The sequence below is a fragment of the Oncorhynchus nerka genome, linkage group LG14, assembly GCF_034236695.1.
Source record: "Oncorhynchus nerka isolate Pitt River linkage group LG14, Oner_Uvic_2.0, whole genome shotgun sequence".
In the NCBI taxonomy this organism is placed as follows: Eukaryota; Metazoa; Chordata; class Actinopteri; order Salmoniformes; family Salmonidae; genus Oncorhynchus; species Oncorhynchus nerka.
In genome coordinates, this window is record NC_088409.1 from 6,028,995 (window position 1) to 6,053,676 (window position 24,682).

At 45.1% G+C, this 24,682-nt stretch overlaps 1 protein-coding gene across 1 annotated transcript; it reads right to left on the bottom strand.

Annotated features, from left to right (window-relative positions):
- Positions 1-909: 909 nt before the first annotated feature.
- Positions 910-20,604, bottom strand: LOC115123095 (F-box only protein 32-like). Its single transcript, XM_065027297.1, has 9 exons — positions 20,414-20,604; positions 18,273-18,388; positions 18,079-18,128; positions 17,873-17,965; positions 11,561-11,654; positions 7,604-7,788; positions 4,954-5,136; positions 4,441-4,584; positions 910-4,091 (listed from the first exon to the last, which is right to left on the bottom strand). The coding sequence occupies exons 1-9, from the start codon at positions 20,524-20,526 to the stop codon at positions 4,002-4,004; spliced, it is 1,068 nt and encodes a 355-aa protein (XP_064883369.1). The 5' UTR covers positions 20,527-20,604; the 3' UTR covers positions 910-4,001.
- Positions 20,605-24,682: the final 4,078 nt, after the last annotated feature.

Sequence of the window (24,682 nt, forward strand, 5' to 3'; positions counted from 1 at the left end):
TAATTCTCTGTGTGAACCCAGTACATATAAAGGGATTAATTGTCTGTGTGAACCCAGTATATATAAAGGGATTAATTCTCTGTGTGAACCCAGTATATATAAAGGGATTAATTCTCTGTGTGAACCCAGTACATATAAAGGGATTAATTATCTGTGTGAACCCAGTACATATAAAGGGATTAATTATCTGTGTGAACCCAGTACATATAAAGGGATTAATTATCTGTGTGAACCCAGTACATATAAAGGGATTAATTATCTGTGTGAACCCAGTATATATAAAGGGATTAATTATCTGTGTGAACCCAGTACATATAAAGGGATTAATTATCTGTGTGAACCCAGTATATATAAAGAGATTAATTCTCTGTGTGAACCCAGTATATATAAAGGGATTAATTATCTGTGTGAACCCAGTACATATAAAGGGATTAATTATCTGTGTGAACCCAGTATATATAAAGGGATTAATTATCTGTGTGAACCTAGTACATATAAAGGGATTAATTATCTGTGTGAACCCAGTACATATAAAGGGATTAATTATCTGTGTGAACCCAGTATATATAAAGGGATTAATTCTCTGTGTGAACCCAGTACATATAAAGGGATTAATTGTCTGTGTGAACCTAGTACATATAAAGGGATTAATTATCTGTGTGAACCTAGTACATATAAAGGGATTAATTCTCTGTGTGAACCCAGTACATATAAAAAAGAGATGATAGATTCTGGATGATAAATACCAGTACTGTATGACACTGGTTGCAACTTGAGATCATCGTCTAGATAAATAAACCTCGATCACAGCTAGAATAGAAGAACATATTCATATTCCAATAACACAGGACAAATGACTGAATATTCATGGGAGAGACAGCTAAAATAAAACAAAAACAAAATCAGAAGTATTTTCAGTTTTATTTATTGAACAGAAACATGGACATAGAAAACACTGCATGTATTAGACATTACTCTACTGCCTAGGCAGTGTGAATAGGGGTCTGAGACTACATCCCAAATGGAATACTAGTACTTTTGACCAGGGCTCATATAGTGCACTGTGTAGGGAGGTGGTAGGGTCCCATTTGGGACGCAGGCAGAGGCAAGATTGCACCACTCAACAGGCTGTTCAATCATGCTTCCTCTACCCATGAACACAGGCTGTTCCATTATGCTTCCTCTACCCATCAACACAGGCTGTTCCATCATGCTTCCTCTACCCATCAACACAGGCTGTTCCATCATGCTTCCTCTACCCATGAACACAGGCTGTTCCATTATGCTTCCTCTACCCATCAACACAGGCTGTTCCATCATGCTTCCTCTACCCATGAACACAGGCTGTTCCATCATGCTTCCTCTACCCATCAACAGGCTGTTCCATCCTGCTTCCTCTACCCATCAACACAGGCTGTTCCATCATGCTTCCTCTACCCATGAACACAGGCTGTTCCATCATGCTTCTTCTACCCATCAACACAGGCTGTTCCATCATGCTTCCTCTACCCATGAACACAGGCTGTTCCATTATGCTTCTTCTACCCATCAACACAGGCTGTTCCATCATGCTTCCTATACCCACCAACAGGCTGTTCCATCATGCTTCCTCTACCCATCAACACAGGCTGTTCCATCATGCTTCCTATACCCACCAACAGGCTGTTCCATCATGCTTCCTCTACCCATCAACACAGGTTATTCAATATGTCAGACACACAAATCATTTAGAAAAACATCTGGGTATTTAAAAAAAAAGCATCATCATGCAGGAAGCCATAAATAAACAAGTTATGAATTATTAAATAAAAAGAAGTCCTTCAAGCTTTTAAAATATTGGTTTTCAAAGCTGCTCCTTCAGTACCATGTCAGTTCTTCTTGTAAATAAATGTCTCCTAGATTAAAAAGTTAAAAACACAAGAATCTGAAAACATCCCACTTTTGTTCTTAACCAGCTGCTCATGGGCACAACACCATAGCTATTATTATTATTCAGTGTCTTTGTAATATGGTTGGTAAAGCATTGGCAGCTAGTGACTACACACAAGCAAAATACAAAAACCTTTGTAAATATAAAAGTTTTAAAAAAGGGGATGGGGTTGTGTTTAGAAAATATATGCAGTCAACATATCAAAGAATATCATACCAGTCAACATATCAAAGAATATCATACCAGTCAACATATCAAAGAATATCATACCAGTCAACTTTGGTGAAAAACACCTTAGTAAAAAAAATAACATTCTCCCAAAATGTGTCCAAAATGCCAAAGCTAAAGCCGGATTCTCTCACCTTTTCCCAGATTACCAAAAAAGGCAAATACATAAAAAAACGTTGAAAATGTTTGTCCTTGAAATTTAACCAAACTACTTACAAACTTCAAATCAGTTAATATATTCCCCTACCTTTTTCCTTTTAGAAAATGAAAGCCATTATGTTTTAAAACTAGGGCTGTCAAAGTTAACTCGTTAAATAACGCGTGACATTTGTAATTCCGTAAAAACTCAAATTGGACACCGTTAGTCTCAATTTCTTCATCACACGGAACCTTCTGAGCGCTCGTTTCCACACGGACCCTTTTGAGGACTTGTTTCCGCACGGACCGTTTTAAGCGCAACACACAACACGCTCTGTGCCTGGTCACCTCAGTCAGTGTGACCTCGGTCTCAGTAGCGCTGTCGGGCTCTTGTGGTGCCCGACGCGCATAGCTTTGAACAACAGTTAAAAGGAAAACTGACATGAAGTTCAACCATAAACACATTCCCAGGCGTTTCTTTAGATAACAGCAAAAACATAATTTGTACAAAAGCGGTTAGCTTAGTTATGCTAACGCTAGCTAGCTAACCAAACTAAAATGTTTACAATGCCATGCCTGATTGCATCTTGATTCAACTAGCTAACTTCCCACAAAAACAGGAAATCCATCCCATTTACCTAACGTTACTGTTTTAGTTTTCAAGTTAAGTTCAGAAAAGTATCCCAATTCTAGTAGCAGCTTGTGACTAGTTGGTGTTGAAGAACATAGATCAGTATCCTAGGCTAGATCTAATAGTTGTATTATATTTGACATGACCTCAGACCTGTCTGATCGGTTGTTAATTAACATTGGGCAGGTTTAAAAGCTCTTTGTCTCCATGGATACAGTTCTATTTTCCTTTTAGTCAACACTCCAATCAGAAATGGGCAGAACACTCATTTTGGAATGCCTGAAGCTTTCAGGACGTGAGTGTGTGTGTGGTAAATGAGGAAGTGTTAAACTTCAAGAACATTGATAAGAGGGAGTAGAGGCCTACTGAAACATTGGGAGCGTTAACATCTATGTTCGCAGTGACTTTTATAGTTTAAAATGCCATTAAAAACATTCATACAGATGATTTTGTCTCTTTCCCTTACAATCCAAACATAGTAGGTCTATAACTCAATGCACTGCTTTTTTTTAAATTCTCTTTTTTTTTTAGGGCCAAATTTAATGAAACATTTTTAAAAAGATTAATGCTATTAACTCTATTTATTATTTGAATCGTTTGACAGCCCTATTTAAAACTAAACAAATTCACTTTTGCAAATGATTTCCTTTCTGGAAAATGTTTCAACTTAGTATGCTGTTATGGTAGCCATGCAATAACTGCACTCAGGAAGAGAAGTGCACTTAATTTGAATTTAAATTTTAAAAAAGGACCAAACTTATTTAATAAAACTTCTGAGTACTCTGTTCCACCTCATCCCCCTCTTCTTGTTCCACCTCTCTTCGGATCAGTTTGTCAAGTTCACTTGTTCTCAGCTGTAGAACTCCAGCTCCCAGAATCCTCAGCTCTCCAGAAGCCAAGAATTCGATTGCATCATTTCCCCACTGCTTCCTCTCCCCCAGTGTCACGGTGACCAGGAATCAAATGCACCATCACCACTATACACATACTAAGGGCCTGTTTGAATCCATTTGATCTCTCTATAAAGCAGTTCTGTACCGTATGTACAAAAGTCACTCGGGCTCCGTGTGGCTCTCAGAACTTAAAGAGGTTGATAAAGCCTTGTGGAGAAACAGGCTTACAGCAGCTCTCTGTGTTGTTGGCTGTGCAAGGGTGGTTTGTATCCTGAAACCACACAGAGAGAGAGAGAATTTAGTATAGTAAATTCATTCTAAAGAAACAGAAATAACTGTCTAATTACTACTATGTAATAAGAAAGTGTCACTTGTATTTGAATAGAGAGAGACACAGAGACAGAGAGACACAGACACAGAGATGGAATGAGTGAGACACACTACATTCCAGAAGAGGATGTGGCAGTGTGTGACACAGAGAGAGACAGAGATGATGGAATGAGAGATGTTGAAGTGTTCCCAACACTACATTCCAGAAGAGGATGTGGCAGTGTGTGACACAGAGAGAGACAGAGACAGAGATGATGGAATGAGAGATGTTGAAGTGTTCCCAACATTACCTTCCAGAAGAGGATGTGGCAGTGTGTACAGAACTGCAGGGTTTCACTGTATTGCTCTCTGACAGGGTAGCAGCGACACAGCTTAAAGTACATCTTCTTCCACTCCAACTGGCCCTTGTCTGACACCATCAGACGCTTACGGATCTGCACAGAGAACACACACACACCCACAACCTTTAGTCATGTTTAACTCCAAATGCTTGCAGCTTTTGATATCTGCACTGCAACAAAATAAAACACACACGCACAAAAAGAGAAGCATTCAGTTTTAGGGTTAAGGTTAGAATTAGGTTAAGGGTTAGGAGCTAGGGTTAGAGTTTTAGGGTTAAGGTTAGAATTAGGTTAAGGGTTAGGAGCTAGGGTTAAGGTTAGAATTAGGTTAAGGGTTAGGAGCTAGGGTTAGAGTTTTAGGGTTAAGGAAAATAAGATTTGAAATGGGACTGAATTGTGTGTCCCCACAAAGTTAGTTACACAAGACTGTGTGTGTGTATATAAATAAATACAAGTCTGTACCTGTCTGTCAGTGAAGTGGTACTGGCAGAGCCTCTTCCACAGCAACCTGTCCTCAGTGAGTTGTCCCAGGTCTGGAGTCACCTGTCCCAAACTGACCAGGTCCCTGCCATCTGACAGACGCTCCATGATGTTCAGCTGCAGGCTGGCAGGCAGGTCTGTCAGGGTCATACCCTTAGACACAGGCTGGAGGGGGGACACACTGAGACTTACATTTTGTCATTTTAATTTACCTTTATTTAACTTGGCAAGTCAGTTAAGAACAAATTCTTATTTTCAATAGCGGCCTAGGAACAGTGGGTTAACTGCCTGTACAGGGGTAGAATGACAGATTTGTACCTTGTCAGCTCGGGGGTTTGAACTTGCAACCTTCCGGTTACTAGTCCAACGCTGTTAACCACTAGGCTACCCTGCCGCCTCTACACTCTAACCACTAGGCTACCCTGCCGCCTCTACACTCTAACCACTAGGCTACCCTGCCTCCCCTTCCACATAAGGTGGAAGCATTTGGTTCGGCTTCCTTTCTTCCTTTCTACCTTCAACAACAATATATATTCCTTATATCCATTCTTATTAAAGCATCTCTAGTCCTGGTGGTATCAGTGATTGGCTGAATTCCAACTAGCTGGGTCTCACAGGTCTAAAACAACGAAGGTAAATCCAGAAACGTAGAGATGCCTGCAGGATCCCAGGACCAGAGTGGCCTTCCTGCATTCTAATATAGTCTTTCATTTCCTTGACAGATTCCTTATGATCCTGTAAAAGTTTGGGGGCTCAACCCTGTTGATCTGAACGTTGTCCAGCTGTTGTTCCCACTGCAGGATGTTCTCCATGCTAACTAACTAACTAACTAACTAACTAACTAACTAGCTGTGCCTGTCCTACTCACCCTGTTGATCTGAATGTTGTCTAGCTGTTGTTCCCACTGCAGGATGTTCTCCATGCTAACTAACTAGCTAACTAACTAACTAACTAACTAACTAACTAACTAACTAACTAACTAACTAACTAGCTGTGCCTGTCCTACTCACCCTGTTGATCTGAATGTTGTCTAGCTGTTGTTCCCACTGCAGGATGTTCTCCATGCTAACTAACTAACTAACTAGCTAACTAACTAGCTAACTAACTAACTAGCTAACTAACTAGCTGTGCCTGTCCTCCTCACCCTGTTGATCTGAATGTTGTCCAGCTGTTGTTCCCACTGCAGGATGTTCTCCATGCTAACTAACTAACTAACTAGCTAACTAACTAACTAGCTAACTAACTAACTAACTAACTAGCTGTGCCTGTCCTCCTCACCCTGTTGATCTGAATGTTGTCCAGCTGTTGTTCCCACTGCAGGATGTTCTCCATGCTAACTAACTAACTAACTAGCTGTGCCTGTCCTCCTCACCCTGTTGATCTGAATGTTGTCCAGCTGTTGTTGCCACTGCAGGATGTTCTCCATGCTAACTAACTAACTAACTAACTAGCTAACTAACTAGTTGTGCCTGTCCTACTCACCCTGTTGATCTGAATGTTGTCTAGCTGTTGTTCCCACTGCAGGATGTTCTCCATGCTAACTAACTAACTAACTAACTAACTGTGCCTGTCCTACTCACCCTGTTGATCTGAATGTTGTCTAGCTGTTGTTGCCACTGCAGGATGTTCTCCATGCTAACTAACTAACTAACTAACTAACTAACTAGCTGTGCCTGTCCTCCTCACCCTGTTGATCTGAATATTGTCCAGCTGTTGCCACTGCAGGATGTTCTCCATGCTAACTAGCTAACTAACTAGCTAACTAGCTAACTAACTAACTAGCTAACTAACTAACTAACTAGCTGTGCCTGTCCTACTCACCCTGTTGATCTGAATGTTGTCCAGCTGTTGTTCCCACTGCAGGATGTTCTCCATGCTAACTAACTAACTAACTAGCTGTGCCTGTCCTACTCACCCTGTTGATCTGAATGTTGTCTAGCTGTTGTTCCCACTGCAGGATGTTCTCCATGCTAACTAACTAACTAGTTGTGCCTGTCCTACTCACCCTGTTGATCTGAATGTTGTCCAGCTGTTGTTGCCACTGCAGGATGTTCTCCATGCTAACTAACTAACTAACTAGCTAACTAGCTAACTAGTTGTGCCTGTCCTACTCACCCTGTTGATCTGAATGTTGTCTAGCTGTTGTTGCCACTGCAGGATGTTCTCCATGCTAACTAACTAACTAGTAACTGTGCCTGTCCTACTCACCCTGTTGATCTGAATGTTGTCTAGCTGTTGTTGCCACTGCAGGATGTTCTCCATGCTAACTAACTAACTAGCTAACTAACTAGTTGTGCCTGTCCTACTCACCCTGTTGATATGAATGTTGTCTAGCTGTTGTTGCCACTGCAGGATGTTCTCCATGCTAACTAACTAACTAGCTAACTAACTGTGCCTGTCCTACTCACCCTGTTGATATGAATGTTGTCTAGCTGTTGTTGCCACTGCAGGATGTTCTCCATGCTAACTAACTAACTAGCTAACTAGCTAACTAACTAACTAACTAGTTGTGCCTGTCCTACTCACCGTGTTGATATGAATGTTGTCTAGCTGTTGTTCCCACTGCAGGATGTTCTCCATGCTAACTAACTAACTAACTAACTAACTAACTAGTTGTGCCTGTCCTACTCACCCTGTTGATATGAATGTTGTCTAGCTGTTGTTCCCACTGCAGGATGTTCTCCATGCGATGGACCCAACAGTTGATGTTCCCCACCAGAACAGACTTCCCCATATCCTGCACCAGGCCACACAGAGACACGTACAGGGTCTGAAGGAGCTCCTTGATGGGCCGAACATTCTGCTGGTCACCGAGGACTGTGGAGGGAGAGGACAAGAGAAACATTTTTCAGCAACTCTCAGGAAGACAAAAATGGAAGTAGATTTCAATAGTACTTCTAAACGTTATATTATGAATGTGTTATTTCATCATTTAAAAATATATTTATTTTTTAAAAGGACTGACCACTAGGCTACCCTGCCTCCCCTTCCACATAAGGTGGAAGCTTTTGGTTCGGCTTCCTTTCTTCCTTTCTGCTCGTGCCTGAGCAGTTAATACACATGGTGTTCCCTTGGTAGTGCTATCTACACCACCCAGAGCAGTTAATACACATGGTGTTCCCTTGGTAGTGCTATTTACACCACCCAGAGCAGTTAATACACATGGTGTTCCCTTGGTAGTGCTATTTACACCACCCAGAGCAGTTAATACACATGGTGTTCCCTTGGTAGTGCTATTTACACCACCCAGAGCAGTTAATACACATGGTGTTCCCTTGGTAGTGCTATTTACACCACCCAGAGCAGTTAATACACATGGTGTTCCCTTGGTAGTGCTATTTACACCACCCAGAGCAGTTAATACACATGGTGTTCCCTTGGTAGTGCTATTTACACCACCCAGAGCAGTTAATACACATGGTGTCCCCTTGGTAGTGCTATTTACACCACCCAGAGCAGTTAATACACATGGTGTTCTGGGGTCCCCTTGGTAGTGCTATCTACACCACCCAGAGCAGTTAATACACATGGTGTTCTGGGGTCCCCTTGGTAGTGCCATTTACACCACCCAGAGCAGTTAATACACATGGTGTTCCCTTGGTAGTGCTATCTACACCACCCAGAGCAGTTAATACACATGGGGTCCCCTTGGTAGTGCTATTTACACCACCCAGAGCAGTTAATACACATGGGGTCCCCTTGGTAGTGCTATCTACACCACCCAGAGCAGTTAATACACATGGTGTTCCCTTGGTAGTGCTATTTACACCAGCCATTCTAGATCTACCAATGGGTTCATAACATTTCCTAAACAACATGAACCTTTGTTTAGCCTGAAGGAACATCTAGTTTACACAGCAGGACTGTGTGTTGACTGTTACCATTTCAACTGAGAACCATTATGTAGTGATTCATTACACCTCCTATCATTTCCACTGAGAACCATTATGTAGTGATTCATTACACCTCCTATCATTTCCACTGAGAACCATTATGTAGTGATTCATTACACCTCCTATCATTTCCACTGAGAACCATTATGTAATGACTCATTACACCTATCATTTCCACTGGGAACCATTATGTAATGATTCATTACACCTCCTATCATTTCCACTGAGAACCATTATGTAGTGATTCATTACACCTCCTATCATTTCCACTGAGAACCATTATGTAGTGATTCATTACACCTCCTATCATTTCCACTGAGAACCATTATGTAATGATTCATTACACCTCCTATCATTTCCACTGAGAACCATTATGTAGTGATTCATTACACCTCCTATCATTTCCACTGAGAACCATTATGTAGTGATTCATTACACCTCCTATCATTTCCACTGAGAACCATTATGTAGTGATTCATTACACCTCCTATCATTTCCACTGAGAACCATTATGTAGTGATTCATTACACCTCCTATCATTTCCACTGAGAACCATTATGTAGTGATTCATTACACCTCCTATCATTTCCACTGAGAACCATTATGTAGTGGCCATGATTCAGCGAGCTGATGGTTCAATGAGTTTTGATGACATTTACATGACCTGGTCTCTTGAGCATGATAAGAGGAAGTATGGAGGTCGTAATGCTCCCCAGACCTGGTTGTTGACATGATTAGAGGAAGTATGGAGGTCGTAGTGCTCCCCAGACCTGGTTGTTGACATGATTAGAGGAAGTATGGAGGTCGTAATGATCCCCAGACCTGGTTGTTGAGGTTGTTGACATGATTAGAGGAAGTATGGAGGTCGTAGTGCTCCCCAGACCTGGTTGTTGAGGTTGTTGATATGATTAGAGGAAGTATGGAGGTCGTAGTGCTCCCCAGACCTGGTTGTTGACATGATTAGAGGAAGTATGGAGGTCGTAGTGCTCCCCAGACCTGGTTGTTGACATGATTAGAGGAAGTATGGAGGTCGTAATGATCCCCAGACCTGGTTGTTGAGGTTGTTGACATGATTAGAGGAAGTATGGAGGTCGTAGTGCTCCCCAGACCTGGTTGTTGACATGATTAGAGGAAGTATGGAGGTCGTAGTGCTCCCCAGACCTGGTTGTTGAGGTTGTTGACATGATAAGAGGAAGTATGGAGGTCGTAATGCTCCCCAGACCTGGTTGTTGACATGATTAGAGGAAGTATGGAGGTCGTAGTGCTCCCCAGACCTGGTTGTTGAGGTTGTTGACATGATAAGAGGAAGTATGGAGGTCGTAATGCTCCCCAGACCTGGTTGTTGACATGATTAGAGGAAGTATGGAGGTCGTAGTGCTCCCCAGACCTGGTTGTTGACATGATTAGAGGAAGTATGGAGGTCGTAGTGCTCCCCAGACCTGGTTGTTGACATGATTAGAGGAAGTATGGAGGTCGTAATGCTCCCCAGACCTGGTTGTTGACATGATTAGAGGAAGTATGGAGTAGTGCTCCCCAGACCTGGTTGTTGACATGATTAGAGGAAGTATGGAGGTCTCCCCAGACCTGGTTGTTGAGGTTGTTGACATGATAAGAGGAAGTATGGAGGTCGTAGTGCTCCCCAGACCTGGTTGTTGACATGATTAGAGGAAGTATGGAGGTCGTAGTGCTCCCCAGACCTGGTTGTTGACATGATTAGAGGAAGTATGGAGGTCGTAGTGCTCCCCAGACCTGGTTGTTGACATGATTAGAGGAAGTATGGAGGTCGTAGTGCTCCCCAGACCTGGTTGTTGAGGTTGTTGACATGATAAGAGGAAGTATGGAGGTCGTAATGCTCCCCAGACCTGGTTGTTGACATGATAAGAGGAAGTATGGAGGTCGTAATGCTCCCCAGACCTGGTTGTTGACATGATTAGAGGAAGTATGGAGGTCGTAGTGCTCCCCAGACCTGGTTGTTGACATGATTAGAGGAAGTATGGAGGTCGTAGTGCTCCCCAGACCTGGTTGTTGACATGATTAGAGGAAGTATGGAGGTCGTAGTGCTCCCCAGACCTGGTTGTTGAGGTTGTTGACATGATTAGAGGAAGTATGGAGGTCGTAGTGCTCCCCAGACCTGGTTGTTGACATGATTAGAGGAAGTATGGAGGTCGTAGTGCTCCCCAGACCTGGTTGTTGACATGATTAGAGGAAGTATGGAGGTCGTAGTGCTCCCCAGACCTGGTTGTTGAGGTTGTTGACATGATTAGAGGAAGTATGGAGGTCGTAGTGCTCCCCAGACCTGGTTGTTGACATGATTAGAGGAAGTATGGAGGTCGTAGTGCTCCCCAGACCTGGTTGTTGAGGTTGTTGACATGATTAGAGGAAGTATGGAGGTCGTAGTGCTCCCCAGACCTGGTTGTTGACATGATTAGAGGAAGTATGGAGGTCGTAGTGCTCCCCAGACCTGGTTGTTGAGGTTGTTGATATGATTAGAGGAAGTATGGAGGTCGTAATGCTCCCCAGACCTGGTTGTTGACATGATTAGAGGAAGTATGGAGGTCGTAATGCTCCCCAGACCTGGTTGTTGACATGATTAGAGGAAGTATGCAGGTACACAATAGTAAACTAGGAAGTCATGAAGAAATGAAGAGAGGGGGGAGGAAGACCAGATTTGAGATTCAAACAGAAAGAGAGCTCACCTTTCTGCACCACTCTCTCCAGGATGTTCATGTAATTTTTCTGAGCCACTCCGCTGAGCGAGGGCAGCTGGGACTTGGCAATGAGCTCCAGCAGCTAGAGGAGAGAGAGACAGAGAGAGAGGGAGACAGACAGACAGACATAAATATCAGCAGGTCTACTGTCAGACTCACAAAGACAGAGAGAGAGACAGACAGACATAAATATCAGCAGGTCTACTGTCAGACTCACAGAGAGAGAGACAGAGAGAGAGAGAACAGACATAAATATCAACAGGTCTACTGTCAGACTCACAGAGACAGAGAGACAGAGAGACAGAGAACAGACATAAATATCAACAGGCCTACTGTCAGACTCACAGAGAGAGAGAGACAGAGAGACAGAGAACAGACATAAATATCAACAGGTCTACTGTCAGACTCACAGAGACAGAGAGACAGAGACAGAGAGACAGAGAACAGACATAAATATCAACAGGTCTACTGTCAGACTCACAGAGACAGAGACAGAGAGACAGAGAACAGACATAAATATCAACAGGTCTACTGTCAGACTCACAGACTCTCTCTGTTCCTCCATTACTTATTGTTTGCTATGCTTGTCTGTCTCCGAGTCACAAATAGCAAGACCCTGGTCAGAAGCAGTGCACTATGGGCCCTGGTTAGAAGCAGTGCACTATGGGCCCTGGTCAGAAGCAGTGCACTACAAAGGGAATCGGGTGCCATTTGGGACTCAAGCTGTTCTTCCATGACTGACTGCTTATTATGGTTTTATGGTCCCTCTCTGTAGGTGTAGAAAGACAGACGGAGCTCATTTCAAAACAACAATCTCCTGGTCTCTAACTATCAGCAGACTGTTGGAACAGAGGAGGTGTCTCCTGGTCTCTATCATCAGACTGTTGGAACGGAGGAGGTGTCTCCTGGTCTCTAACTATCATCAGACTGTTGGAACGGAGGAGGTGTCTCCTGGTCTCTAACTATCAGACTGTCGGAACGGAGGAGGTGTCTCCTGGTCTCTAACTATCAGCAGACTGTTGGAACAGAGGAGGTGTCTCCTGGTCTCTAACTATCAGACTGTTGGAACGGAGGAGGTGTCTCCTGGTCTCTAACTATCAGCAGACTGTTGGAACAGAGGAGGTGTCTCCTGGTCTCTATCATCAGACTGTTGGAACAGAGGAGGTGCCTCCTGGTCTCTAACTATCAGCAGACTGTTGGAACAGAGGAGGTGTCTCCTGGTCTCTATCATCAGACTGTTGGAACAGAGGAGGTGTCTCCTGGTCTCTAACTATCAGCAGACTGTTGGAACAGAGGAGGTGTCTCCTGGTCTCTATCATCAGACTGTTGGAACAGAGGAGGTGTCTCCTGGTCTCTAACTATCAGACTGTTGGAACGGAGGAAGTGTCTCCTGGTCTCTAACTATCAGCAGACTGTTGGAACAGAGGAGGTGTCTCCTGGTCTCTAACTATCAGCAGACTGTTGGAACGGAGGAGGTGTTTGGAAACTCTGCACCTGGCTAGAACTCTCTAGCCCCATCATGACTCAGTGGATACACAGACACATTCTTGAAAGGGAACATCTATGCATGAATCCTAAAGGGGCTTGAGAGCGTGCTCGTGTTTGTGTGTGTCTCCCCCTGTGTGTTTACATGCCTACAGTATCCCTGTCACTTTAAAGAAGCCACTAGAGCACTGTTCCCCCTGGCTGGGGCAGGTTGTCTCTAGTCCAACAGTGTACACCACAGCATCTAGTCTAACACAGTGTACACCACGGCCAGGACAGGGGTGGCATGTGTGTTACGCAACAACAGACACAGCTACTGACATCATGGAGAAACTGGTCCTTACACAACTCTGGACAGGACATGTGACCATTGTCAGCACCCCCCCAAACAAAACACAAGAGCCCCTTAAGGCGTTGCTTCCCATCCCAAACAGTTAACGCATATCATTAAATAATATATATAATGACCACATTCAGTGGCGTTTCTGTTCTTCGGTGAAGGTTTTTTTTTGTGGTTGTTAGTGCAGAACATTTTGTCTCAAGGCAAGCCTCAGTCGGGGGCCTCAGTCGGGGGCCTCAGGTCGGGGCCTCAGTCGGGGGCCTCAGTCGGGGGCCTCAGTCGGGGGCCTCAGTCGGGGGCCTCAGGTCGGGGGCCTCAGTCGGGGGCCTCAGTCGGGGCCTCAGGTCGGGGGCCTCAGGTCGGGGCCTCAGGTCGGGGGCCTCAGGTCGGGGCCTCAGGTCGGGGGCCTCAGGTCGGGGCCTCAGGTCGACGCCCCTTCGCCAGTGATTGGTCAACAGTAGGAGTTCTTCAGTTGAAGGGTTTGTTTTCATTCGACGAATATCAAAATCGTTTTCATGCAAAAAAAAATCCCCCCCACTTGAAAAATATTGAAACAAACATCTTTGTTAGATTGTAAAATTGTACAACTAAGATCTCCTCTGTAAAAATGAATGACAGATTGGGGGCGGATCCCGAGAGGCGCAGTGGTTTGAGGTGTCACTACAGACCTGGGTTCGTTCCCAGGCGGTGTCACAACCGGTCGTGATCGGGAGTACCATTGGGCGGCGTACAATTGGCACAGCGTCGTGCGGGTTAGGGGAGGGGCTTTACTTGGCTCATGGCGCTCTAGCGTCTCCTTGTGGCGGGCCGGGCGCCTGCAGGCTGACTAGGTCGTCAGTTGAATGGTGTTTCCTCCGACACATTGGTGAGGCTGGCTTCTGGGTTAAGCGGGCGGGGTGTTGTGAAGTGCGGTTTTGGCGGGTCACGTTTCAGAGGACGCATGACTCGACCTTCGCCTCCCGAGCACGTAGGGGAGTTGCAGCGACGAGACAAGATCATAATTGAGGAAAAAGGAGGTCAAATAAAACAATCATAATAATTAATGACAGATTTATTGAGTTATTAATCTGCGATTCATTCGGACTATTTTTAGGAAGTGTTTCATGGCTACAGCATCTCAAAATGGACGCATTTTTCTCGTTTTTCAAGCGAAGGTCTTTTGAGTTCGGCTAGGCGCCAGCCAAACTGAAGCATGCGGAAGGCTTTACCCTCCTCTCAACCTCCCCAAGTGTGCCTCTTCTCTCCCTCCAACCCCCCCCAAGTATCAGTGTGCCTCTCCTCTCCTTTCTTCTCCCTCCACCCCCCAAGTGTCTGAGTGTGCCTCTCCCCTCCCGCCACTCCCCCCTACTTCTTCACAGCCCCAACAAGTGTTGGAGGAATGGCAGCAGTAGGTCAGGACATTGTGTGTGTTGAGGAATGGCAGCAGTAGGTCAGGACATTGTGTGTGGAGGAATGGCAGCAGTAGGTCAGGACATTGTGTGTGGAGGAATTGCAGCAGTAGGTCAGGACATTGTGTGTGGAGGAATGGCAGCAGTAGGTCAGGACATTGTGTGTTGAGGAATGGCAGCAGTAGGTCAGGACATTGTGTGTGTGGAGGAATGGCAGCAGTAGGTCAGGACATTGTGTGTGTGGAGGAATGGCAGCAGTAGGTCAGGACATTGTGTGTGGAGGAATGGCAGCAGTAGGTCAGGACATTGTGTGTGTGGAGGAATGGCAGCAGTAGGTCAGGACATTGTGTGTGTGGAGGAATGGCAGCAGTAGGTCAGGACATTGTGTGTGTGTGTGTGTGTGTGTGTGTGTGTACTTATAGCCTCCACTCAGCAGTAGGTCAGGACATTGTGTATGTGTGTGTGTGTGTGTGTGTGTGTACTTATAGCCTCCACTCAGCAGTAGGTCAGGACATTGTGTATGTGTGTGTGTGTGTGTGTGTGTGTGTGTACTTATAGCCTCCACTCAGCAGTAGGTCAGGACATTGTGTATGTGTGTGTGTGTGTGTGTGTGTGTGTGTACTTATAGCCTCCACTCAGCAGTAGGTCAGGACATTGTGTATATGTGTGTGTACTTATAGCCTCCACTCAGCAGTAGGTCAGGACATTGTGTGTGTGTGTGTGTGTGTGTGTACTTATAGCCTCCACTCAGCAGTAGGTCAGGACATTGTGTGTGTGTGTGTATGTGTGTGTGTACTTATAGCCTCCACTCTACACGAACTAAACATCAACGTAGGTTGTGTCTCCATTCCCACGAACCCAGAGAGTCTAATAGATCAACACGTAGCTGTGTTTCCATGATCGGTGTGTCACCCTATGGGCTTAAAAAGTAGTGCACTACATTATATAGGGAATACGGTGGCATTTGGGGTCCCGGACAAAGTAGTGCACTACATTATATAGGGAATACGGTGGCATTTGGGGTCCCGGACAAAGTAGTGCACTACATTATATAGGGAATACGGTGGCATTTGGGGTCCCGGACAAAGTAGTGCACTACATTATATAGGGAATACGGTGGCATTTGGGGTCCCGGACAAAGTAGTGCACTACATTATATAGGGAATACGGTGGCATTTGGGGTCCCGGACAAAGTAGTGCACTACATTATATAGGGAATACGGTGGCATTTGGGGTCCCAGACAAAGTAGTGCACTACATTATATAGGGAATACGGTGGCATTTGGTGTCCCAGACAAAGTAGTGCACTACATTATATAGGGAATACGGGTGGCATTTGGTGTCCCAGACAAAGTAGTGCACTACATTATATAGGGAATACGGTGGCATTTGGGACACAGTGGTAAACCTGATCTGTGTGGTGTAAACGAGAACCTCACTAATATCTTGCAGCAGTAGCACACACACACACACACACACACACACACACACACACACACACACACACACACACACACACACACACACACACACAGGCCCCTACTAACGTTACCTAAGATATTATTCTGATGATCGTCTGTACTTACTGTTCAGAATAATCTAGTTCTCTTTTAAAATCAACAGAGAGATGTGTTCAATGCAGACCACCAAACACACACCGTATCTCTCCCTCTCCCTCACAGAGTCTCTCTCTCTCTCGCTCCCTCACAGAGTCTCTCTCTCTCTCGCTCCCTCACAGAGTCCCTCTCTCTCTCGCTCCCTCACAGAGTCCCTCTCTCTCTCGCTCCCTCACAGAGTCTCTCTCTCTCTCTCTCGCTCCCTCACAGAGTCTCTCTCTCTCTCAGAGTCTCTCTCTCCCTCCCTCACAGAGTCTCTCTCTCTCTCTCCCCCTCACAGAGTCTCTCTCTCTCCCCTCACAGAGTCTCTCTCTCGCTCCCTCACAGAGTCTCTCTCTCTCACAGAGTCTCCCTCACAGAGTCTCTCTCTCTCTCTCTCCTCACAGAGTCTCTCTCTCACAGAGTCTCTCTCTCCCTCACAGAGTCTCTCTCTCTCACAGAGTCTCTCTCTCTCTCACAGAGTCTCTCTCTCGCTCCCTCACAGAGTCTCTCTCTCGCTCCCTCACAGAGTCTCTCTCTCGCTCCCTCACAGTCTCTCTCTCGCTCCCTCACAGTCTCTCTCTCGCTCCCTCACAGGCCGCTGGGAGTTAAGAGAATATCTCCAAAGAACCTCTTGTCTGGAGAGAAGTGATAAGGCCCAGAGAGAGAGACAGCAGAGAACGAGAGAGAGAGAAAGCAGAGAGACAGAAACAGAGAGAGAGAGAGAGAGAGAGAGAGAGAGAGAGAGAGAGAGAGAGAGAGACAGCAGAGAGAGAGAGAGAGAGAGAGCAGAGAGAGAGAGAGACAGCAGAGAGAGAGAGAGAGACAGCAGAGAGAGAGAGAGAGAGACAGCAGAGAGAGAGAGAGAGAGACAGCAGAGAGAGAGAGAGACAGCAGAGAGAGAGAGAGACAGCAGAGAGAGAGAGACAGCAGAGAGAGAGAGAGAGACAGCAGAGAGAGAGAGACAGCAGAGAGAGAGAGAGACAGCAGAGAGAAAGGTGAAGCAAGGAAGAGAAGAGAGCGAGCAAGAGACCTACACGCCCAGAACATAACACAGCCCTTTAAACACCCCTCAGTACTGTGTCTGAGGTTAACCCTTTAAAACTCCTACTCTCTATGGTAACACCCTTTAATGTTCAACAATACATTAGTATGAATGCACAATGTCATATTTGTCATTTTCCTAAGGTGACGCCTTATGGACAATAAAGTTATGTTTCCATCTCATAGGAATCCTCAGATGGACAATAAAGTTATGTTTCCATCTCATAGGAATCCTCAGATGGGACCATAACTTTATTGTCCATCTCGTAGGAATCCTCAGATGGGACCATAACTTGATTGTCCATCTCGTAGGAATCCTCAGATGGGACCATAACTTTATTGTCCATATCATAGGAATCCTCAGATGGGAACATAACTTTATTGTCCATCTCGTAGTAATCCCTTCATGATGATTTAACACAGAAGTAGAAGGGAGAAGTCAACCCACCCGTACGACATAGTTGAACCTCCGGTTGTCCTTGATGGCGCTGCAGAAGTCCAGCCGGTTGAACGCTTCTCCCAGAGTGCAGTAACCATGACGCTGGGATAATTAGGACGATCGGGTATTAGTGTCTGGTTCACGGGCAACAGGGTATACAGTAACTGTTTATGTTAATAAAGACAGTCCTTCCTTTCCTTCCTTCCTTTCCTTACCTCTTTAGTGCTTCCTTTGTGAACGTAAATCCATTTCTCTTTGTGGAAATCTGTAGGAAAAAGGAGAGTGTGTTATTGAGGGCATAATTTTTTTTTTTTTAAAGACTGAGCATCACCGTGGAGACGATCATTTCCTGTGTAAAATGTCTTTATGTGTCATTGGCCGGTACTGTAATACTGTAGGTTAAACTTACAGGGAATCTTTGCGTTGTTGTTCATGCAGTCTTTCCTTCTCTTCTTGGCTGCCATGTCGTATGTAACAGACAGCCGCAGATTCTCCTGGAAGCATTCGTCCTCTGTTTTACAATAGCTGGAAGACAGACCATACATCCTGTTAGCAATAGCTGGAAGACAGACCATACATCCTGTTAGCAATAGCTGGAAGACAGACCATACATCCTGTTAGCAATAGCTGGAAGACAGACCATACATCCTGTTAGCAATAGCTGGAAGACAGACCATACATCCTGTTAGCCATAGCTGGAAGACAGACCATACATCCTGTTAGCCATAGCTGGAAGACAGACCATACATCCTGTTACCCATAGCTGGAAGACAGACCATACATCCTGTTACCCATAGCTGGAAAAGAGACCATACATCCTGTTACCCATAGCTGGAAGACAGACCATACATCCTGTTAGCAACAGCTGGAAGACAGACCATACTGTACAAAAAGCTAAGCTGGAAGTTTTATCAGACCAATGTTTTTAAATCCTTTGAGATGAAGACTAGACCAAACATCCTGTTAGCAATAGCTGGAAACTGATGGAGACAGGATCCATCCTGTTTCCAACAGCTGGAAGATCCCATACATCCTGTTATTTATAGCTGGATTAGACAGACCATACATCCTGTTAACAACACAATAACGTCTCCTGCTGCCGTAGAACAGACCATACATCCTGTTAGCCACGCTGGAATTAGGACCATACATCCTGTTAGCAATAGCTGGAAGACAGACTGGATGTCAAATTAGCAATAGCTGGAATACAGACTCCTTCTCATCCCCCTAGCAATCTCTCAATTCAAGAGGCTTTATTGGTATGGGAAACATCCTGTTAACATTAGCTGGAAACAGACTCATACATCCTGTTAGCATTTCTGGAAAACTCCTTGGATAATCCTGTTGGCGCACTAGCTGTTCTCGACCATACATCCTGGTGCGATAGCTGGAAGACAGACCATGTATCCTGATAGCACAAAGCTGGAAAACAATACATCCTGTTTCCGATACTGACCTCAGTCTGAGTCATTGCTGTTTTTTTCGTCTGGAAAGAATAGACCATACATCCTTCTTCATAGCTTTAACAGACCAGCATCCTGACCAGCTGGAAGACCGACCAATCCTGTCCTGGAAGACAGACCATTCATCCTGTTTAAAAATCAACAACGGCGAAAGAAAATGATAGTTCTGACTTTATGTTGAAGAACGTTAAATGTTGTAAGATACAGGTTTGTTTTTGTCTCCAGTCTGGTCTTCAATAAAGTGTCTGATGTGTTGTCTAGTATTGTGACTGCGCAGCGGCCCTTTTTATTCTCCTGTGAACAATCCGGAAAGTCAACACTTGAGCTCCTCCCCCTTTTGGAAACTGTGCGGCAACACGTGGCTTTGTTTATCTTCTTCTCTATTGCAAAACGACCCAGGGAAGGAATACTGTCAACCACAGTGGGGGTTTAGGGGGTAAATGTCCTGTGCTGGAAGATACATTAACCATTTTATACTGCTGAATCAGAGCTTTTTCATTTGACCTTGACACAACAAGCCTTTCTTGACGAAATAGTTAAAATAATCTTATCCGTTTCTGTCAATTCCCCTGACTCATCCCTGGAAGTTAAAAATGAAGTCTCTTCTCAGGATTCTGCTAGAGTGCAGGGTTACATTGGGGGGGAACAAGGGGGGAACAAGGCTCAAAAGGAAAAATACACCAAATTAATAATTCCACCAAATATTTAGGAAGAGGTCATTGTTTCATGGAGTCTGTGAAGGAAGAAACCACTTGGAAAAAGTGTTAAGCAAGTTATGTCCATCAATTTTCACCAAGTCAGATAAATGTATTAGGCTGGAGGTTTCCTTGTAGCTGTGTTCTAGTTTTGCCTTGGGATCAATTTAAGAGGCTTTATTGGGGAAACATGTGTTGAGCCAATGGCCTTGGGGTACGCAAAAGGTTGAGCCAATCGCCTTCGGGCATTTCAATGGGAAAACTCCTTGGATAACTTGATGGCGCACTTCAGTTGTTCTCGATGTCACGAGCTGGTGTCGATGCTGCTCAAGACAACATGTATCAGGATGCACAAACACAACAAAACAATACATTCAGTTTCCGATACTGACCTCACGTCTGAGTCATTGCTGTTTTTTTCGTCTAAAGAATAGTTTTTCCATCCTTCTTCAGTTTTAACCCAGCTCTGACCCGGGGACCGCCAATCCTGTCCTAGAAAAGGCATTCTCGACAGTTTAAAAATCAACAACGCCGAAAGAAAATGATAGTTCTGACTTTATGTTGAAGAACGTTAAATGTTGTAAGATACTGTCTGATGAGCGGCCCTTTTTATTCTCCTGTGAACAATCCGGAAAGTCAACACTTGAGTTGAGAACAGACCCCAGTCAACACTTGAGGATGAAAACTGTGCAACACGTAAACTGAGTCTCAGTAAGATACAGACTGTTTTTGTCTCCCGTCTGGAGTCTTCAATAAAGCAGTCTGAACTGTGTTGTCTAGTAGAACAGACTGCTAACTTTTTATTCTCCTGTGAACAACTGGGTCAACTGGAGCTCTCAATAGAAAACTGTGCGGCAACTGGTCTTTGTAGAATCAGACTAGGTAAAACTGAGTCTCAGAGAAGGAATCTGTAGAACAGACTGGGGGTTTGGGGTAGAAATGACTGGGTAACTGGAAGATACAAAATAACCAGACTTTATACTGCTGAACAGAGCTTTTTTCTTTGGACCTTGACACAACAAGTCTTTCTTGAGAAATAGTTCAGTAGAACAGACTGGGTAACAGGTTTCTCAGTCAATTCCCCTGGGTAACTGGAGTCCCAAGTTAGAACAGACTGGGTCTCTGGAGTCTCAGTAGAACAGACTGGGTAACTGGGTCTCAGTGAACAGACTGGGTAACTGGATTCTGGGGCAGGGTTACATTGGGGGATTAAATTGAGTCTCAGTAGAAAACTGGGTAACTGGAGTCTCAGTAGAACAGACTTTAGTAACTGGTCTCAGTAGAACAGACTGGAGTAACTGGAGTCTCAGAGAAAGACTGGGTAAAGGTTAAGCTCAAGCAGGAGTCTCAGTAGAACAGACTGGGTAACTGGAGTCTCAATGTAGAACAGACTGGGTTTCTGGTAGTCTCAGTAGAACAGACTGGCCTTGGGTCTCAGTTTAACAATGGCTTTGGTGTCTCAATGGAAGCAATGGCCTTGGAGTCTCAATGGTTGAGCCAACTGGCCTAACTGGAGTCTCTGTTGAGCAATGGCCTTGGAGTCTCAATGGTTGAGCCAACTGGGTAACTTGGCCAGTATCAATGGTTGAGCAGACTGGCCTTAACTGGAGTCTCAATGGTTGAGCCAATGGCCTTGGGGTATCCAATGGTTGAGCCAATGGCCTTGGGGTAGTCTCAGTAGAACAGACTGGGTAACTGGAGCCAGTAGAACAGACTAGGTAACTGGAGTCTCAATGGTAGAGCCAGACTGGCCTGGAGTCTCAGGTAGAACAGACTGGCCTGGAGTCTCAGTAGAGCAGACTGGGGTAACCAATGGTTGAGTCTCAATGGCCTTGGGGTATCTGGTCTGAGCCAATGGTCTCAGTAGAACAGACTGGGCAACTGGAGTCTCAGTAGAACAGACTGGGTAACTGGAGTCTCAGTAGAACAGACTGGGTAACTGGAGTCTCAGTAGAACAGACTGGGTAACTGGAGTCTCAGTAGAACAGACTGGGTAACTGGAGTCTCAGTAGAACAGACTGGGTAACTGGAGTCTCAGTAGAACAGACTGGGTAACAGGAGTCTCTGTAGGACCGGCTGCGTAACTGGAGTCTCAGAGCAGGAGTCTCAGTAGAACAGACTGGGTAACTGGAGTCTCAGTAGAACAGACTGGGTAACTGGAGTCTCAGTAGAACAGACTGGGTAACTGGAGTCTCAGAGCAGGAGTCTCAGTAGGACAGACTGGGTAACTGGAGTCTCAGTAGAACAGACTGGGTAACTGGAGTCTCAGTAGAACAGACTGGGTAACTGGAGTCTCAGTAGAACAGACTGGGTAACTGGAGTCTCAGTAGAACAGACTGGGTAACTAGAGCCTCAGAGCAGGAGTCTCAGTAGAACAGACTGGGTAACTGGAGTCTCAGTCTCAGTAGAACAGACTGGGTAACTGGAGTCTCAGTAGAACAGACTGGGTAACAGGAGTCTCAGTAGAACAGACTGGGTAACTGGAGTCTCAGTAGAACAGACTGGGTAACTGGAGTCTCAGTAGAACAGACTGGGTAACTGGAGTCTCAGTAGAACAGACTGGGTAACTGGAGTCTCAGTAGAACAGACTGGGTAACTGGAGTCTCAGAGCAGGTCAGTAGAACAGACTGGGTAACTGGAGTCTCAGTAGAACAGACTGGGTAACTGGAGTCTCAGTAGAACAGACTGGGTAACTGGAGTCTCAGTAGAACAGACTGGGTAACTGGAGTCTCAGTAGGACAGGCTGCTGTAACTGGAGTCTCAGAGCAGGAGTCTCAGTAGAACAGACTGGGTAACTGGAGTCTCAGTAGAACAGACTGGGTAACTGGAGTCTCAGTAGAACAGACTGGGTAACTGGAGTCTCAGTAGAACAGACTGGGTAACTGGAGTCTCAGTAGAACAGACTGGGTAACTGGAGTCTCAGTAGAACAGACTGGGTAACTGGAGTCTCAGTAGGAGTCTCAGTAGAACAGACTGGGTAACTGGAGTCTCAGTAGAACAGACTGGGTAACTGGAGTCTCAGTAGAACAGACTGGGTAACTGGAGTCTCAGTAGAACAGACTGGGTAACTGGAGTCTCAGTAGAACAGACTGGGTAACTGGAGTCTCAGTAGAACAGACTGAGTAACTGGAGTCTCAGTAGAACAGACTGGGTAACTGGAGTCTCAGTAGAACAGACTGAGTAACTGGAGTCTCAGTAGAACAGACTGGGTAACTGGAGTCTCAGTAGAACAGACTGGGTAACTGGAGTCTCAGTAGAACAGACTGGGTAACTGGAGTCTCAGTAGAACAGACTGGGTAACTGGAGTCTCAGAGAACAGACTGGGTAACTGGAGTCTCAGTAGAACAGACTGGGTAACTGGAGTCCCAGTAGAACAGACTGGGTAACTGGAGTCTCAGTAGAACAGACTGGGTTTTAGTTTAGTTTAGTTTAGTTTATTTTTACAGGGACAGTGCACATTAATCAACGTTTCAGTAAAAGTGCCGGTTTTAGCCAGCCGGCTAATTTTCAACCGCAGTCCCTGGGCAGGTTATTAAAAACAATTACAATATAGACAATAGCACCATAGAACAAGCAAGACATAGCAACATAGGACAAGCAAGACATAGCATACAGACAGAGCAACATAGAACAAAAAGCAGCAAGACAAAATTCATAAAAGCAACAAAGTGTTTCCACACCTCACAAGCTACAGACAACAGACAACATGGAAAGCGGCAACACACAGCTAGGGACCATGTTCACAAATCTGATTGACCTTTAGCCAGGTCTTCAAGCATTTTGGAAAGTCTGAGTAGAACAGACTGAGTAACTGGAGTCTCAGTAGAACAGACTGGGTAACTCAGTAGAACAGTCTCAGTAGAACAGACTGGGTAACTGGAGTCTCAGTAGAACAGACTGGGTAACTGGAGTCTCAGTAGAACAGACTGGGTAACTGGAGTCTCAGTAGAACAGACTGGGTAACTGGAGTCTCAGTAGAACAGAACAGACTGGGTAACTGGAGTCTCAGTAGAACAGACTGGGTAACTGGAGTCTCAGTAGAACAGACTGAGTAACAGGAGTCTCAGTAGAACAGACTGGGTAACTGGTCTCAGTCTCAGTAGAACAGACTGGGTAACAGGAGTCTCAGTAGAACAGACTGGGTAACTGGAGTCTCAGTAGAACAGACTGGGTAACTGGAGTCTCAGTAGAACAGACTGGGTAACTGGTGTCTCAGTAGAACAGACTGGGTATCTGGAGTCTCAGTAGAACAGACTGGGTAACTGGAGTCTCAGTAGAACAGACTGGGTAACTGGAGTCTCAGTAGAACAGACTGGGTAACTGGAGTCTCAGTGGGTAGAACAGACTGGGTACCTGGAGTCTCAGAGCAGGTGTCTCAGTAGAACAGACTGGGCAACTGGAGTCTCAGTAGAACAGACTGAGTAACTGGAGTCTCAGTAGAACAGACTGGGTAACTGGAGTCTCAGTAGAACAGACTGGGTAACTGGAGTCTCAGAGCAGGTGTCTCAGTAGAACAGACTGGGTAACTGGAGTCTCAGTAGAACAGACTGGGTAACTGGAGTCTCAGTAGAACTGACTGGGTAACTGGAGTCTCAGTAGAACAGACTAGGTAACTGGAGTCTCAGTAGAACAGACTGGGTAACTGGAGTCTCAGTAGAACA